Source organism: Polypterus senegalus, chromosome 12, assembly GCF_016835505.1.
Source record: "Polypterus senegalus isolate Bchr_013 chromosome 12, ASM1683550v1, whole genome shotgun sequence".
NCBI classification, from domain to species: Eukaryota; Metazoa; Chordata; class Cladistia; order Polypteriformes; family Polypteridae; genus Polypterus; species Polypterus senegalus.
In genome coordinates this window covers 25,241,562-25,261,255 of record NC_053165.1, presented here as the reverse complement: position 1 = coordinate 25,261,255, position 19,694 = coordinate 25,241,562, and the positions used below count along the sequence as shown (strand labels likewise).

The 19,694-nt window shown below is 35.9% G+C and overlaps 1 protein-coding gene across 1 annotated transcript; it reads right to left on the bottom strand.

The window, feature by feature from the left end:
• Positions 1-6,006: 6,006 nt before the first annotated feature.
• LOC120540743 (leukemia inhibitory factor-like) lies at positions 6,007-12,683 on the bottom strand. Its single transcript, XM_039771774.1, has 3 exons — positions 12,633-12,683; positions 10,484-10,668; positions 6,007-7,419 (listed from the first exon to the last, which is right to left on the bottom strand). Exons 1-3 carry the CDS (start codon positions 12,661-12,663, stop codon positions 7,018-7,020), a joined length of 618 nt encoding a protein of 205 aa, XP_039627708.1. The 5' UTR covers positions 12,664-12,683; the 3' UTR covers positions 6,007-7,017.
• Positions 12,684-19,694: the final 7,011 nt, after the last annotated feature.

Here is a 19,694-nt window from a genome sequence, read left to right as displayed (position 1 = left end):
GGATTGATGTAGGCAAGACAGGCAACGGCAGGACATGTATAGTCTCTTGAGTTTTTCTAAGCTTGATCAGTGTCCTTACATGGAATTTAAGAAAAGGTGGGAAAAGTGACTGATGAAGCTCAGTGTGTCTGATGTGGGGACCGTGGGTGTAGGTACTGTAGATATGACACCTGTGTTCACTTGTTACTACAAGACCGTTGAATTCTGTTGCAGATGTTTTTCATTTTGTGTCTTTATTTTAATAAGATGTGTATCAATCTGAAAAGTGCTTTTCTGAGTCATTGTATCAGTTTTATTCAGACCTTGACAACACCAGCATCTTGATTCATATCCAGTAAATACTGAGCAGAGGTTCTTTCAGGTTTGTGTTTTCAACAGAATTGTGAGACGAGATTTATTTGTATTGTGAATATAAAATGCTGAAGATTTTAAAAGGATATGGCATTTACATTTTATATTTAATACTTTTTGAAGTAAAGTATTCCATGAGAGGTCTTAGTCAGGTCAACATCACTCTTTGACATTGAATTAATGCAATCCCTACACATAGCACTGAAGGAACTGCTCCCCTCTCAATTATGGGTTTCTTCTAGGTTGTTAAAATAATAAGACAGACTTTTTATTTTAATCATTGTACTGTAAACCTGTGTTTTTGTGGTGCAGTATTCCAGTATCTGAGATTGTTGTCAATTCAGAATATAAGATGTCAGAGAAGTGTTGATGAGAGCCCGCTCACTTTTCAGCCCAACAAAACACCTAATGTTACAAAAACAATTTTCAGTCAGGATTCAAGGTCTTAAATATTAAAGAAGAAAAAAACTTGTGCACCCTTATTAAAGCAATGTAAAATCACCAGTACACAAGGGTTGAATATTTACATACAGTGACTTGTTTTTCAATATTTTAATTAAAATATGTGCTTACTAATACCTGTGTTTGCCTTTAAAATTGTTGTTCTTTCTCTTGTGAGTTTGTTTAAAAAAAAAATACAGATTTTCATTGTAATTTTGTAAATGTAAATTTTAATCCAATAGTATTGGAGCTCTTTTTAAAGGATCAGAATACTTTTGATGTGAACACTAATTATTTGCAACATGTGAATGAAATTGACTTTTTTGCTATATTCATTGCATGCTGTCACATCTTCACTGATACTAAATGTTCTTATACCATCCACTTATTTTTTTCATAACATGAAAGGATTCAGTCCATTCTCTTGTTAACCTCTCTTTTCCCCTGTATGTATCTCGTAAATCTTGTCTAGAGATTTCCAAAGGCTGGTATGTCCCTCTTGGGATATGGAAAGTAAAAGTACTACCACTGTTCCAGATTTGGCTTCTCAAGTGTGTGCTATAGCCTGTACATAATCTATCTAATTTGTATTGCTCACCTTTATGTATTGTATGTAACAGAAGGAGCAGGGTTCAGATCCTAGCCTGTCCACTCTGATGATTGCACATTTTAAGTGTTTTCTCCTGCTTCTCCAGGTTGTTCATTTACTGTGAATACTGGAATAGTAGACTTACTGGTTGCTCTGTCTTCATGTAATTGTCCTGCTCCATCCTTTGCAGAGCTGATTGTTGTGTGGTGCTTGGTCATGTTGAAATATACTCGTGCTCTTTGTTGTAGCCCTTTGTTACTCTTTTTTGATCTGCCTGTTTTCTGAACCTATTTCTACCTGTTCCTGGTAAGTATTAACTGTGAATGAGATGACAGTATTTCACAGAATACACTAGTGCACCATGTTTAATGTATTTTTGTTTGTTAAGTAATCATTGACAAAAACTTACTGAGTCATTCAGACTTTGTTTTGCTGTAGCTTAATGCAGATAAGAATTTTTGGACCATAATCTGAGATACAATATATTGTAGGAGAAAGTGACATTGCACATTTTGACATTGTAACATCTGCACCTCGAAATCTTAGCTTTTGCCAGCGTTACTGGCTCTTAACAGAAACTTTCCACTTCAGCCATATTATTCATTCTGTGGGCAACTGATACAGCAGCCTCTCTTTAATATGCAGCATCTGGATGTCTCTCTCATACGGCCATGTCAATCTCAGTGAAATTACTCAACAAAATTAAATTAAAATCAATTAAACAAGTGTTTTAAGGCTCAGTGACTTGGTTTTGGCCTATTCATCATCATCGTCAGTAGCAAAAATTGCCATGAATACACTTTTGTAGTCTTCATGGAAACAACCGTGCAATAGATTTCAACCAAAAGATTGAGTTTTATCTGCTTCCAAGAAAACTGTGACAGATGTCCACACCTTTTTAGTGCAGACACTGGGTTATAATATCTTCCCACTCTCTAGTAAAGAGCAAAGCTTGCATGTAATCCACAAGAAAACCTATTAATGGAAAGGAATTATTAGGCCTATAGCCCTTTTGTTAGTATCTCCCAGCACAGTAAACATTGCCTATCCCATGTATGAATAACATAGGCAGAAAGACAGTTACTTTGTTCTGCTTTTGCACCTAATTCAAGTATGAATGGCAGCACCTGATTCCACAGACCTCAAAAAATATTTGTCAAGCACACTACTGTTAACCAACAGATAGTAAGTTTTCCAAAACACGACACTAACTGTATTGTCTCTGTTGAATCGCCAAACCCGTTTTCTCTTGAAATACTTCAGAGCATTTCATTTGATATTGTGGCACTTGTTTTTATCACACTTATATGAGTAAAGGAAATGTTCTGTTTCACAAGTGGTTTTCAAAAAAGTTACCTTCCACTCAGTCTGCAGCCTTGAGCAGAGGTGTTTTTGATGGCCATAAAATAAGATTATGTGGCTTATTGACCTGTTTTAGTGCCAGTCAGAGTTTAAAACGTTCAAACTTTCATTGGTACATTGACCTCTCCGAGACATTTGAGTAAAGCAGCTGGTAGTAACCTAGAGGGTCGAAATCCTCTTACTCAGCCATTGTCAAAAAATAAATGAATGAATTAATTAAAATGGAACTCTTAATCCCTTAGAGTCAGGTATTTCCCATCCCTGATCAGTTTCTTAAGCAGAGGTCATCTCCAGGCTGCAGTGAAAATACCTGCTTAATACAATCAGCCATTCTTCTGTATATAAATTTAATGTGTAGCTACTGAAACTTTGGGGAAAACATGATATAAAAAGTTTTAAGATCTGCATGTTCTTTTAACATTTCAAATTCATTAAATAATTAGTACTTAAACAGATTGAATTGTTTTAAGTAAATTACAAATTTAGGATAGATATGGCCATAAATCGTACATTTTATACTTAGGATATATATAATATATAATATACAAGATGCAGATCACACAACACAGTAGCAGCAGCAAGCCAGCTTCTGATCAAGCAAAAAGGAGGTTAAAATAAAAACAAATAATTTGTTTCCCATTGTATCACCTTTTAAGAGGGAGTTTCCGAGGATCGACCGCGTCTCCTTAGGCTGCGTTCAGCCCCCCCACTTCACAACGTTAGCAGCAGAAACGCAAAGTGGCTGGCATGTAGTGTAGGCCGATTGGGGGGGTTGGAGAGCGAAGCAAGCAGGGAGCAAACCCCCTAGTAAGATTATAATATCTTACAGTTTGGTCTACAAGAGTAAAGTCACTTTTCTGTATAACCTTCTCAAAACTAATTAACCCGATTAAGGATCATAGCTTCTTCCGGCAGCCTCCGGGTACAGTTTATGAAATGGTCCCAGTACCTCACCTGGACAATGCACACTTTCACACTTACACTGTCAGTTTAGATTTGCCAAGTAACCTAACATGCATTACTTTGGGGTTATAGGAAGAAAACTGGAGTATCTGGGGAAAACTTATGCAGACTTTGAGAAAACACAAATTGCAATTCTGACTATGACCAGGCACAGGATTCAAAGGATAAAACACACTATTTTGGTAAATTTCTTAAAATATAAAGTAAAGAAGTGGGCAGTTCTGAGTCGGAGTAGAGGTGGTGTAGCCACTCCCTTGTAGTTCTGGAGCTTTGTTCAAATTCTGGCCTAGGCAAAGTCTGTGGATTTTGTACATTCAGCTCCTGTTCTTATTGATTTTAAGCTTCTTCACTGATGTTTGAGTGAGATTAACGAGCAACTTTAAACTGGCCAGGTGTGAGAGATTCTGGTAGAACTAGCTAATTTGCCTTGTGAGAGACAGCCACTTAATATTAAAGAAATGGAAAATTTGCTAAACTCTTAAGGATTTATAAACAAGGTAATGGTTGCCCTCTAGTTAGGAAATCGGCTGCAGTGGTCAGGGTTGGCAAAAACTATTTTCAACTAGAATTGCCTTCCGAACAGTGCCCAGCATGATTAGGGTAGTGATGTGACTCTGCTTTTGTTGACCACAACCACATAAACATCTGAAAGGATAAAGTCTGTTAGCCAACAGACTGATTTACCCTTGAAACCCAAGTAATAAACTGTCAGTATGGTATTGGTGTATATGACTGTCTGTCCTTACTAACCCTTTGCCATCTTCAGTGTTTGTCACCCTTTCGGCATTAGTTCAGTCATTGACCATACACAGCCTTACAACATATAAAAATAGTACTGTTTAATGTGTCAAAAATACATAAATACATTTAATAATAATAAATATTATAAATAAATAAATAGTTAAGACAAAAATAAATTTTGGAACATCATAAAAGTTAATATAATTTCAGTGTATTTTAGTAATGCCATTAACATCTCCAGAAATAGTGATTCCGCAGAACCAACTGACTTCTCCTGTCTGTGTTTGATATTGAAGAAAAGACCAGAATTCTGTCTTCCATTCAAAAAATTTCAGGACCCAGATAAGCAAGGAGAGTCCTACAAGTTGAACTGATTATAGTATTTAGCCTAAATCACTAAGAAAATGGATGAGCATACAGGGAGGGTATTGCATTTTCCTTTTTCTTCAGCACCTCTCTAATTTTAACTTTTAAAAATACCCTTATACCTCTGACTTCTGTTACCTTTCGCATCATTATACACAGAACATTAGTCAAAGTATTTAAGGATGAGTCATCTATTTAAAGAAGAGTCATCTTTTTTCAGTAACCTGTGCTTCCAAATGTTGTTTTAGGTGCTGCAGTCACCTGTTCTGTTATATTGTTCTGTATTTATGTAAATGTTTGTTTAGTGCTAAGGTGACTTACTAGTGGCTTCATTGACCTCTGTTACGTTGTCTGCCAATGAAAGCATGGAGTAACTGTTATACCAGTATGCTTATAGAATGACTTAATCTGTAGGATTACGATTTTTGAAGTGTAAGCCTGTAACAGTACAATGTTAGCATCTTTATTCTGGTAATGGCAGAGCTGACTAAGCAGGATGAAGACAATTACCTTTTGGTTAGGTAATTTGTCTGTTTGGGTGTGGTCCCCTATCGGTGTATTGGGTAAACCTGCTGTGTGTACCCACATTTCAAGAACGTTTGTATTTCTTCTTTTCCCTCATCTATGTGGGGGCAGTCTTTTATAGGCTTTGCTGTGATTTGTATGTCCAGATGCCTTTCATGATATCTATTCATCACTTGCATAATAAGGGAGTGTAGTTTTAAAACACTTTTTGAAAATTGTTTTAAGCAGTGATCATATATCTCATAGTCTATGTCTATGTTTTTAGTAGGCAAGTTCAGTTATTTTACCCAGAGCTTGGCTGAAGCACTAAGTTGTAATTTGAGTTGAGTAGGACACCAATGTATAGCAACAAAGACAGAAATATGGTAATGTATATAAGAGAGCTTTCTCATTAGGGTATTATATCCTGAAATTACATGGTTTTGGGGTTTCATGTCACCTGGTGTCACAGTGTGGAGAGTTAATGTCAAGAGGAAACAGGTCTGACAAATGGCAGAAGAGTTGTAGGAATATGCTATTTCATGAATTAAATATTCCGCAGATTTTTTTTTATTTGATATACTTTATTAATCCCAAAGGGGAAATTGTCTATTTACATGACCTTTGGGGGGTCAGAGTGTAGAATCAGCCATTATACAGCACCTCTGGAGCTATTTTTAGGTAAGGGTTTTGCTCAAGGGCCCAGTGGAGTCATGTCAGATTCTTTAAAAAAAACGTGCAGTTAGAATAATGTGTCTAGTTACACATGCCTGGAAGTATGTTTTTTTTGTTGGTATACTGCAAAGCAGTAGTGCCAAGCAAGGGAATTGTTAACTGTATAATTGCATTATGTTTATAACAATTTATATTTCTACATGCTGCTATATTTGTAGTCATCTAAAAATACACTGATTATTCTTTTTGTGTTTGATTCTGCCTTGCATTTGGATGGAATCATTCTCTGGTGGATGTTAACCATGATGAGATGGCACCCAGTTGTTTGGAACAACAGTATTTTGCATTTTATCTGTGATTCTGGTTAATGGTCAGTATATTTAAACTTAATTTAAAACGTGCCTTGTAATGTGATCACAGTCAGCTTTGGTGTTAAAAAAAAATATATGGAAATATAGCTTATCTGTTTAGTTTCAGGAATTAGAGTAACTTTAGGTTGTTCAGCATTTTTTTTTTTTTTAACTTTCTAGCATTCTGTTTTGCATTTATCTAAATATGTTCATTGATTAAGAACAAAGACATACTCCGTTACTCTGATGTGTGTAAGCTGAGGCTAGACATTTTGGTTATTTTTTGTTTTTTTCTTCACCCCCCAATAACCCTGCTTCTGTGTTTTCTAAAATTCCCTTGCCCTGCTTATATGAATCAGTCACAGATATTCAGATACGGAACTGGGCACACCACTGTTGAGCAGTTGCCTCCTGCAAGATGTTGTACCTTTAAAGGACTGAAACATGTTTCAGCCTATGGTGGAAAAACTGTTCACTTACATCCTTTTTGTGCTTCAGCTGTAAAAATTTAGTCTGTCATTGTGCAGCTTTTTTAAAATACAACTTCATCAGAGCTTATTTCCCTACTCAATTCCGTTTTGCACTCCAGTACCAAAATCTGTGTATGGATCCATCCATGTGAAGACAACAGTTTATAGAACAAAGTCGAGTGAAGCTTGAGATCAAAGAGATTTTTCATGCCAGGAGATTTGGAGAGAAAAATCCTATGGACCTTTTAAGCACTGAGCAGCTCCATCTTTTCTGATCAAAAATCCCAGGAGGGCGACGCAATTCTGGCACATCAATCGCTATCAATATTTGGTAGCGTTTACACATGAGGCAAGCAGTGCTGGCAATCAGGCTCACTGTACGCTTGGCTATGCTTCTCAGCTCCTTGTGCAGACTTGTTACATTTGGGTTTAGATTTTCCTGCTCTTCAGCAATCGCCAATAGGCTAGCATTGATGAAGCCTAGCACATTTTGAATTTGGTTCAACCGTCCAATGTCTCTGTCCACAGGAAGGGTAAACCGTTCTTCCAGCATGTTGCACCACTGGTCTCCATTGTTGTCACTGAATGGTGAGCTCTGCAAAGATAGCTGTAAGAGACATACGAGAGTGGGTCAGTATTTTGCTGCATTTCATTTTCCTTTTCTTGAAACCTTATTTACTATCTTGCCCTTGGAATTCTTCATTCCTTGTCATATTATTTACATAAACTTGAACATCTTTTTGTGGTATTTTGCACTGTTTTTTTATAATCTTGAAATTCTAACTGTGCAAGCATTTACCACTTACTCTGGCTGCATAATGTATATTATTTTGTGGCCTTTTAATGCCCTTTGAATTTGAAACAGAGTTTTCCAGTTTTTTTAAATGCTTCTGTCCCTTCAGGGAAGTGATTCTCATGTGACTCCAGCACTACTGTAGAGTTCACAGATCCTGTGTTGTTCCCAGACGTTTGCTGCTTGTGATTAATCTCCACCTGGTCAATATTTTAGAAGCATGGGCACATGACATTATGACTGCACAGAATTCCCCTTCTGATATATCCCAGGCTTGCCAAACAGAGTATCTACCAACAAAACTTTAGAATGGATGCTTAATCACATGAGAGCTAAGGAGACACTGGATTTTATTCACACCTTTGAAAGCTGAAAGTCCCAAGCAGCCATGAAAATATTTCATGTACTGTATACAAGAATGTGGGGGGTGCAAGTATCCATGTCATGGAGCATACAGCTTATTCTAAATAAGAATCATCCTGTCTCCATATATAGCATATTAAGCTGAATTAGGAAAAGTGATGTAATTGGCATTTGTCTTGGAAAGATTAGAGAGCATGGTGTGGTGACAAGGTGATTTTGGTATACAGATATTTTGAGACAAATTTCAAGTGAACCCCAACGCTACTTAGTTTAGGAACAGATAGACATTTAGACAGAATGTCACATTTTCTGAACCTACTTTTTCCATTATATGGTCACACGGTGAGTCACAGCTTAGCCTAGCAGTAACACACTCATGGCTAATACCAGTCCACCACAGGTTGTCAGTCAACCAATATTATACAGTTTAAGGGTATAGCAGGAAACCAGAGTATGCAGAGGAAAAACACACAAGAAGATCATTGAGATACCACACTGAAAGTGACAGGGACAAATTAACAGTTTGTGTCCCTGGATCTGTGAGGCTGGAGAACAGACTATATTACTCTATATTGGCATATTGGACTTTCATTACATGCATTACATAGCTTTGTATACCAATACTCAGTGAATTTAATATATGTAGAAAAATGTATTAGTATACTTTTAAATCCTTGTTTATTTTAATTAATTGATTTTTGCATAGTGCCTTATGTTAAGATTTATAGAGGTAAACAATGTTCAAAATAGTAACTAGTTTATAGTAACAAATGTGTTTGCCTTATTGACTGATTTTTATGATTTTATTTTTTTTTTTTTTTAAATAACTTTAGGTTCTTGCATAAAGGTTATATAGATTCAATGATTTTACACCATTTTATCCTTATCATAGTCTTAAGGGAGATTTGAGCCCATTTTGACAGCAATAAAAATCAAGGAATCTGAATTAACTTAATGATGCATAGCAGGTTATTTATTATTTTGTCAAAAAATCATGTAACACTTAATGACCTTTGCTAATCTAAGGCAGTGGTCATACTTTAAAAGAAGTGTATATTGTGAATATATTGAATATGTGGCAAGGTACACTTATATCTGCACGACTAAGGGGTAAATAACATTTAAATTAAATGGTTGCATATTAAAATTAGCAAAATATGAACGGTTTAGCCAATTGTTTCACACTACAAAAAAATGAAGGTTTGACAGAGTATAAGGATGTGTAGTGGTAGAGTAGAAAAATGATTACAAACTGTGAAGCCTTGAGTAAAAGTGAAGGCCAACCAGCTAAGGAGCATAAACAGAAATAAGGCCACGATGATTTGTTATTCTGCTGCTGATAATGCGCACAAGTAATGTAGTAAATTACTGCATTGGTCTCTGCCTACATCTGGACGAGCTCACTCAGAGTCTAGATTCATGGATAAGTTTTGTAGTGCACTTGACAGATAGCACTGAATACCACCTCATGCGCAGGACCCTTTTTATTTGTCTTAAGTATGCTTGTTACAATACTAGTTTGATGTAATTGAAAATAGCAGTTGTGTGTGCGTATGTATGTATGTGTATATATAAATATATATATGTGTGTGTATATGTATTTAAACCTCCATCTATTTTTATGAAGCCAAATTTTCCAGTCTGTGAATTTGAAGCCTATCGTATATGTTCATCTCTTTTCTGGACACTCTTCACTTTAAGAGACCAACCTTATTTTTATGATGGTGTTTTGCAAAAACAGTCAGTCTGAATTTTATAGAACCCGTCACAGAGCAGAGCATTCCATCACAGGTATTCTTATAAAACAAGCAAAAATAAAATTCAGAGTAACAAGATAATATGTAGTGCAAGATCTGAAGCTTGGAAAAATGAAATGCTACTTATTTTATCTGTTGAAAGTCACTTTTTTATCCTACCATTCTCATTGTTTGAAATGATACAGCCATTGCAGCTATAAAATAGACAGAGCTCCAGATATAGTCAGTAGTCATTAAGTAAGTCAAGTAAGTATTGATACTTTTTGTGTTTTTAACTAAAGTATGTGAATTAAAATAGTATTCTAAGAGTAAAATAAAAGCACAAATACACCAAAACATTCTTAAAACCCTGTCATCTTTAACAGTGCACTTTGCTAGGATTCTTTATGTATGGGTTATAGCATGCAACTCGGTCCCATAGCACCAGTGATTCTGAGGAGCCTGCCATATACAGTTGGTCACTTACCATCTTTACTGCACACTGTTGCATAGGAATGACTCTTTCACTTGTTGTCTAACTGAAAATAGGGAGTTTCCTGTGTAACAAACTTCATCTCTTTGATTATTTCTGGAGAGAGCTAGACAGGAAATTATTCTAAAGATAGCAAAAATCATTAGAAAGAAATGGATGTCATAGGCACTCATTTTTTGGCTGGACTGTTTTTTAACATATTACAGTGTTACCAAGCTTGAACACCAGTTGTCTGATTTGTCATTTTGAAGGGAAATGAAAAAATTAAAATTAAAAAGTAACTTACATAGGTTGGTAGGAGGCTCTGTGTTTTGCCCCTCAGAAAAGTTGCCATGTTTCTGCTCAGCTTTTCACTGTTTCTACAGAAGCTGGATGTACTGATGTTGGCACAAGAGGGGCTTTCTGTATAAACTGGTACACTTGTTGACTTGGGAATCATGAGTAGTATTGAAAATAGTGTACCCAGCACTTCTGTAAAACAAGAATAAGAATTCTGTACACAGAGACATGGAAGGTTTTTGCAAAATATGTGTTTTCTTTATCCGCTGACTTCTGGGGTTCAGGGAGATCACAAGCCATGTCATGACCCGAATGCTATTTTTTGTTGTCAAATTTATGTCATATAAAATATTTTATTTTGTTTGTAATTAAATATTTAAGCCTCATTGAGTGTAATTGTAATATTGAGAAGTGATCTTAAAAATGATTTTAACTTCTTTAAAATCTGATTTTCTTCACAAGATGATGCTGACTTTGTCAGATCACCTTTCTAGTACAAGAAATTCATTAGCACTCTTCTCTGTCCACTCATTTTCAAAGCCCACGTATTTCACTGCAGAGCTAGGGCTGTGAATCCTATAGCAGTAGCAGCAAAGGTCAAAAAACAGGATCCACCCCTAGATGGTATCAACAGTCCATTGCAGGACATACTGTCATACACACCCCAATGGGTCCATTTTTAAGTCACTAGATATGAAATAGAGTCCTTAAAGAGCTGAACTCCATTATATTAACTAAATACACCTTTTAAACAATGTGTAGCCAAATCCAGAAATCATTGAATTCAATGGGTTGTTTAACAGTGCTGTCTCTCTTGGTAAAGAAAATTTCTAACTGTACCTCAGACATTGTATATATCAGTTTCCATTTACATACATTAAAGTAATTATTATGTCCCAGTTTTATTGCAGCCTTCTTTGTTTACTACTTGGTACGCTCAAAGTGTCTCTTTTTGCAACATAATCCAGCTAACATTAGAAGTAAACAATGCAAAAATATGTAATTATTTTGTTCTTCTTTAGTGCAACTGCATTGAAAACACACATTTTTGATTGATTTTTTTTTATTTTTTTTATCAGACCACATCCTTCCAGAGTCTGCTATTATACATAATAAAAGGAATATTTTCCACATAAAGTAATCTAGATTTTTTTGTTTATCCATATCCTGTAGCCTTATAGAATAGCAGCCATCTTCTCTGGATAAAAGCCTGTGCAATGGTCATCAGTTTGTAATAATACATGCTCAATTAAGTGCTCATTATTCAGCTTTTGACACATTCAGCAGTTCATATCTTGTGAAGCTGCCAAGTTTTCTTCTTTACCACTGTAAACCGATTTCAAAGCTGAAGAATGAATTTTGCACCAAACATGTTCATTGGCATCATATTGAATCCGACTAAGTGAAAGTATAAAACATTGCAGTCGCGCTCATTTAATCTTCTTAGGTGAGTATTTTTTTTTATTAATTCCAGCATTTTTATGTGGTTAGAAATTTTATAATAATGCATGCAGAGTTGGACAGTCTAACTACTGTTAATAGGATATATGAAAGTAGCATTAATAATAATTATAGTGTTCTCCTAATTGTTGATGTATTAATAGAACTTCTTTTCTCAATTTCTAATTGTCCTAATTGTGTAGTATTTTTTGGCATTATACCATCTCCACAAATGTGATGCGACAATGTGGTTTTTGCCACTCTTCCTGACCAGGGGCCTTAACTAGCTGACACTCTGAAAAACAGAACAGATCATTTTATGTTATCAGAGTTATTATTTGTGTTTGAACTGCATTCAGGTATTAATGATTACACAACAATACTTCAGTTAAAATCTGTTATCTTAATGCTTGATCCATCCATCAAAATGATGCTGGAACATTTGCTTTTGTAGTGGTGTGCCACTTTCTGAAGTGAAGAATGGTAGCCTACCACTCCATAAATATAGCAATAATGAAAACCAGTAGACTGAAAAGCATTTCAGAATTCACTTAAACACTACTAGTCAGAACAAGGCTTAATGTTCATCAAACTGACAAGCTCAGAGGTTGTTGCTTTTTTTGCTGTACCTACCTTACAGTCTACCTGAGGTTTTGATCAACTGCTATCTCAAGTGCTTAGCACCACACATAATTATGATGAAAGTTTGACTTTACCTGCTGTTGACTTAAGTGAAATCGGATCCATACTCTGGAGTCTCTGTTGCTGTGCACTTTCCTAATGTGAGGCACATAAGCCAGTTCCCTTATATATTAAGGCATGACACAGACTTACATGGAAACTGTGAACTCACTGATAGGAATTTTTTTTTTAAAAATTGTTCTGAAAACCATAAAATAAAAAAGTGAAGTTCCCTATCACAAACTTATTGTTCCTTGGACCCAATTTTACTCACCATTGGCCTGAACGAACAAAAGACTAACATGTAGTCTATTTAATTATAGAAAAAATCAACAGCATCAGTACAACTGTGCTATTTCAAATCCCTGACAACTATTCACCAAAGTATTGTAGGGTCTTAAGATCATCCCTCAAGTCAAATGTTGCCCGACTTCACTCACAATGTACATTTGAACTGGTTCACAGGACACCCGGACCCTATCCTTTCTTGTATTGACTTCCAAATCCAGCATTTGGATTGCTTCCTTTCCCTCAATTTAAAATGTTTTCTGTCTCTCTCTATTTTCTTCCACATCTACTGCTTAGCCCTCTTTCTTTTAAATTACTGACTTTAGGTTGCATTTAGGTCTTGCAGATTATCCTCTTAGTCCAAGATAAAGCTCAGCTTTTGATTTTAAGAATTTCATGTGGTGGTAAGGGAAGATAGTGTCACGGCCCAGACAATTGAGTCAGCTGTTATGGTTAAGTCTAGGAAAGAGTTTTGGTGTCAGGATTGTTGAAAGCTTTGTTGTGATGTATTCATTATATTTGGCCTATGTCACAACTCTGGCAGCAGCATTCTAGATTTGTTGTCTAATAACAGGAAAATGATAAAACAGGTAAATATAATTAAGTATCCAAGAGATAATGAGGGAGAGAAAAGGATGCTGTAAATTTGATGTATTGTTGTGAATTACTACAGGGATGATGATGGGGGTTATTGGGCTAATTTACAGGTGTCAAGTATTTTGAACTATGATTTTTTCTGTTTTGTTTGTGTTCATATCCAGGATGTAATCATACTGTATATTAAGGCTTGCTGAGGTAGATCAGCTGATCTGCTGTCTAGAGTGATCTTTATATTGTATATCTCTGGATATTTTTCAGATACCGAGGGCATTCAAAAATAGTTCACTACTGTATTTCTTTTATCCAGGAAATCCAAGTATCAAACAAAAAAAGATACCACTGGATAGTTTTTAGGGTCTTTATTGTCATGTGTACTTAACTAGTGAAATTCTTAACTTGTTGCATGTTGATTAGCCCATACATATTGCCTCTCTCAAGTGCCATATATACCCAAGATGTTTCCTTGTATTATGTAAATATTGTAGATATCCCAGATTCAATCTAAATTTTATTTCTTGATGAACACAAGTCTGAGTGGAAAAAATGTAAATGTATTAGTTTTGGGATAGGCCTGATGATTACCATTTTCATTTAACCAAGGTATGTGATATGCTCAGAATGAAGATTAAGGATTCTTCAGCAAAATGTGAAAGTGAAGATTAGCCTATGCACTACATGTAAAGAGATTTATTACATTAATATGTGAAAATGGTAAATTTTGAAAGCTTGTATTTTTTTCACCTCACTCACTTTGTGTATGGACTTTGTTATGATGACTAGCCAAGTGAACAAGAGGAATGTTCTAAGGAAACTGCTGTTCAGGAGAAGGACAGCATATGAATGGGAAGCATAATTTGTAAAAACACATTATGTAATTGTGAAAATTCAGAAGAGCAATGTTCTTCTTGTGCATGTTTTGTTTATTTCAGAATAAATTAAACTGATAAGGAAACAAAGGAATAATATATTCAGTGCTGGGAATATCCACCACCTTCAACAGGCCATTCATGTCTTGGTGACTTTAATGCAGTTTATGACTAGGTATGATGGCTACAGTTTATCTGCGGTAAGCAATGTAAATTAATTGCCTCACATTTTATGGTGGAAAGTGCTCTTGATGTGACAACATATAAATGAGGTGATGATGATGCCTCTAGTTGAAGCTATTGGTTCTAGTGGTATAATGTGTGACTGATGCAAACTTCCACTGTACACATAAGTTAATGAATCTATTATGATTATAATTAAAATGGATTGTTCCTAGGAAAATAAAAAAGTTGGTTTCTTATGAATAAAGGAGCAGTCTATTAAAGTCACTTCCATTTTCAAAGTCACATGTGTGCTTACCTACAGAATAGAGCAGGAAAGCAGACATGGCTTACCAGAAAAATAATAAAATCTAATTATATCAATCTGACCAAAAAGCACCCCGCTATCATGTTCTTTTGCTAACAATACATGCCAGGTGGCATTGGTTTGGCCTCTGACAAGTATTGTAAGGTTTGAGATTGCAGAAGCAATGAATAACCAAAACCAACTACAACATGGCTCCTAACAAAGATGCAGATATTTCAATAAATAAGAGATTAAACTTATAGAAGGAATAGAATTGAACACTGGTAGAGAGGACATACAGAGCATCCAAAGATAAGTCTTAGCAAAAATTATTTTAACATGGGGTCTTTAACACAGATCTTATTCAGTTGAAAAACGTCAGATTTTCAGGGGGGGCTGGGCATAATGAAAACTGGTTTATTTGAAGTTAAATTGACTCACAAGTGTATCTGTTCTGGTTTTCAATGCCTACCTCACATACTACTAAACTAAGTGTTTACAGTATTGAGGAGAACACCTACCATAGAGGCTTCATTAGGTACCCCGTCTATGTTGGAAACGAATGATGCTCACTATCTTGCACATTTGGGAGGTGGTAGAACAATAGATACACACACACATAGAAGTACTCAGAGGGGTATGCAAATCTTGGCTGCTAAAACCACTTGCTGTGGTGTACATGGACTTCCTGAACCAGCTCTACAGTGAGTGTAATTCATCTCTGCTACAACATATTCTGTCATATAGTATCCCTGTCATATCACGTTCACAATGGAAAAGAAGAGTGGTATCTTTTTCCTCTCAATCTGGAGTGACATCATGGAGACGTGCTTATCTATGTCCTGCTGTGTGACAAAGTACACCAGTTTAAAATAAAGAAATGACGGATGAGGGCACATGTGGGAGGTTGTTATTTTTCTGTAACTGGTCAGCTTGTGGGATTTCCCAGATATACTCAGATACACTTCATTCATTCATTCATTCTGGCACTTTAAAGTATTTTCCTACTTAGTTTTGTCCTGAGTTTCACAAATACATTGAATACATCCATCAAACCATTAATTTTCTAAACCAACTTAGCCAGAGCAGAATAGTGAGGAAGTTGGAGCCAATCCTAGGAATAATCCCTGGTCAAGGCACACACCCCAATCAGGGCCAGCTAACACTGGAAGTCAACCTAACCTGCATGTCTTTGGATTGCGAGAGGAAACCAGTGCAGCCAGCTTGTTGAGAGGCAGCAGTGCTACCACCACCCAACCATGCCAGCCATATTTGATTGCGTTTATTAAGAATATAACTGGGGATGAGACTTCTGGGCCTTCAAGAAAATTGGAGAAGAACATTTTATTTCAGAAACATCTCTTTGTTTGGTTTTCTGGTACCTTTTCATATGTTACTTTATTTTCCAATTGTAAATGTACACAGCTGTATAAGCCTATGAATTGAGAAGGATTCTGTATAAAACCAAGTACAACCCCAATTCCAATGAAGTTGGGACGTTGTGTAAAACGCATCAAATTCAAAATGAGTGAAGATTTGCAAAACAACAATAAAGTTTATCAGTTTGAACATTAGATATCTTGTCTTCGTAGTGTATTCAATTGAATATAGGTTGAAAAAGATTTGCAAATCATTGTATTCTGTTTTTATTTACGTTTTACACCACGTCCCAACTTCATTGGATTTGGGGTTGTAGAACTGAGTTTCAAAAAGCAGTTAAGTCTGTCTTCTATATACTAAAACACCAAAGCCTGTGAGTGTGTCTTGTCCCTCAGACCAAACTGATTGGGCAGTTTGGCGTTAATGATGACATTGAAAGCTGAAGAGTGAGTGTGAGACACATAAGGAGTAAAGGTGTAGGAGGCATGCTGAGACACTCTCCTTCATAGACTATTACATGTTTTTGACAGGTGAGGTGGCTCATTTTAAGAAATCTGACAAACAAGAGAAGGCCATTTAGTCCATCAAGTTGGCTAATAGCTAAGCTCTTCCAGTATCTTTCTATATTCTTTTTAAAGGTTATCATGGTTTCCTCTTCAACTCCATAGTTCAGTAGTTTGATCCTGAATCCCACTCTTTGCATAAAGAAGTCCATCCTGGCTTCAGTCCTTAATGTACTTCCCCTTAATTTCCACTGGTGTCCAAGTACGTGATTCACCCTTCAGCTGAAAGGATTCTGCTGAATCTACTTTATCAATGCCTTTGAAGATTTTGAAGACCTGGATTAAGTCTGCACACAGCCTTCTCTGCATGAGACTCTAAACCAGTTTCATTTTCAGAGTCTGTCAGAGCAGGTCATGTCTCTATATCCTGGGATGCCCCTGCTTGCTGTCCTCTGCACAGCTTCAAGTGCTGTTCTGTCTTCCTTGTAGCATGAATTGCACACAATATCTAGATGTTGTATTAATAGTGCACTATGTAGTCTGAGCATAATTTGAATTCAGAAGTTTTCACAATATACTGTAACTAAACATTTTATTTTCATTTTTGATAGCCTTTGCAAATTGTGTAGATAAGGAATGTTGGATCAACATAAACTCATAAATCCTGTTCAGAGGTTGCTTTCCTTAGGTCAGTGTCTCGCATATCTTTATATATAATACGCTACCATGGCTGTTCGTTTGTCTGTCCAGGATTTTAAATCACCTGTAGCTCGCAAACCATTTGAACTATTGACCTGAAATTTGGTACACATATACCACGTGACCTCTCCTATCCACTTTCAGGGTGATGATTGACCTCCAAGGTTATTCCTCTTTATTATTTTTATTTTATTTTATTGTAGAATCAACTGTCGGCAGCGGCCAGCAGGGCAGCCATGTGGCACATGCGTACGGGTGCCATTCTCATTTACCTCTTCGTATCCTACATCATTCTTGAGGCAGGTTGGAGACTTAAGTGCCAGCTTAACTGAAAAATTAAAGAAAATATACTAAGTAATTGCAACACAAACACTGACTTAATCAGTTTTAATGCGAAAAGATGGCAACGAAAGAAGAGAAGAAGCGGGAGAAAAGAAGAGCTGCTCAGCAAGCGCGTCAACCACTGAGCAAACGAATGCTAAATGTACAGAGAAAGAGTATGAAAACTGAGTGCTTGACTATGAAGTCAAGTGTATTCTTGTGCTGTTACTGTTTGGATTTATAATTGATGTTCTTTTTTTCCTCATGTTTTGCACTATTATTATGCTAAAGTTGAATAAGGTACTCTGTGGTGGGTTGGCACCCTGCCCAGGATTTGTTCCTGCCTTGTGCCGTGTGTTGGCTGGGATTGGCTCCAGCAGAACCCCCGTGACCCTGTATTCGGATTCAGAGGGTTAGAAAATGGATGGATGGATGAATAAGGTACTTGTCAGTCACTGTTAAAAGACTGTTGTCTCAGATGACTGTCTTTTATCTGCTAATATGATGCAAATGAGCATTACTTAAAAATGTGTATATCAAAGTTTAATCTCTAAACGAGCAGGGCATCCCGTGTAAACATTCTTAATATAATTGTCATGCCAAGAGTAACGAGCATGTAGAAATTACCAAGAACTGCCTGATCATATTTAAATGTGCACTACTATAACTAGTACATCTATCTGTCCTCTGTCACCTTAAAGAAGACTGATGCTTATGGTTGAATGTGAGCAATTGATTTCTTAGGAAAGGTTATTTCAACAATTTGTGATGAATTCATTTTATTGTGTAAACTGAAATCCTTGTGACCGATATTACACACAGAGTCAAAATGCATATGAAAGTACCTGTACAAAGAAAAAATTAATTAGGTCTCTGAGAATCAATGCATAATAATCAGAGAAATTTTAAAACAAATTCAATCACAAATTTTTTTGCCACCATATATTTGATTTTTGTGGCATGACTAAATGAGGCAGATGATGCCATTTTTCATTGAGGTATTAGAGGATTTATTTTACAAATTGAGCAGGAATCGACTACAATCTCATATTTATCCCAAATTTCCATCCACAAATGTGTAGGAGGGAAGGGACATGTTACAAATGATACCTTCCAATGTACCTTCCTTGAATAGTGCACACTAATTATAAAAAAGTGAAAACACAAACATTTTATAAACATTCACAAAAATACAAATCTGCCAGAGTGCAAAAGTGTATTACTGCATTTATTATTGTCCCGTAAATTTTAGTAGAGGCCTGATTTTCTCCATGCTATTTCAGTATCACCTGCCCCCATTACAATTTCGAAAAATAAATTATTTTTACTGTTATATAAAAAAACAACACTTTGCAAGTAAATTGAGTGGAATTCAAGCTTAATGCCCCCCTTAGTTGTCTTACTTCTAAGCACACTCGTCTTAAAGGCATTTTACAAATACATAACCTATTTGAAAAAGAAACTACTTGTTTGAAACTCTGGAACTAATTGTTGATCTGTACACCTCTTATGCAAATTTCTTAAAATTAGTTTACTCAAATTAAGGTGGTCTGTTTTTTTTTTATTTAGAACTACTGTTAGTTTGTATGCTTGGCTTTGGAATTGTAGGAATGTGTTCAGACATACACTGTAGCATTAATTTTCCCAGGAAAAATGTCTTGAGTCTATACGAAGAAAACTACCTGACATTCCTTGTATGTTTTAAAGGGGGTTGATGACAACACCTGTAGGTAATTTGTAATTTAGTAATGTATGCTCCCTTTTTTTCCAGTGTTCTATGTGGAGCTAAAAATAGTGTTAATTACTTTGCACTAGTTTCTGATATGTATTTCTGTATCATAAATTGGCAATATTGAATAAAACTACTCTATTTAAAAATGTAATGCAGTAGACCTCTTGGTAAGATCAACAAAATCTCCTACAGTTAATATACAGTAAGTTTTCTTAAATTGAAGTGCAGACAAAGCCACA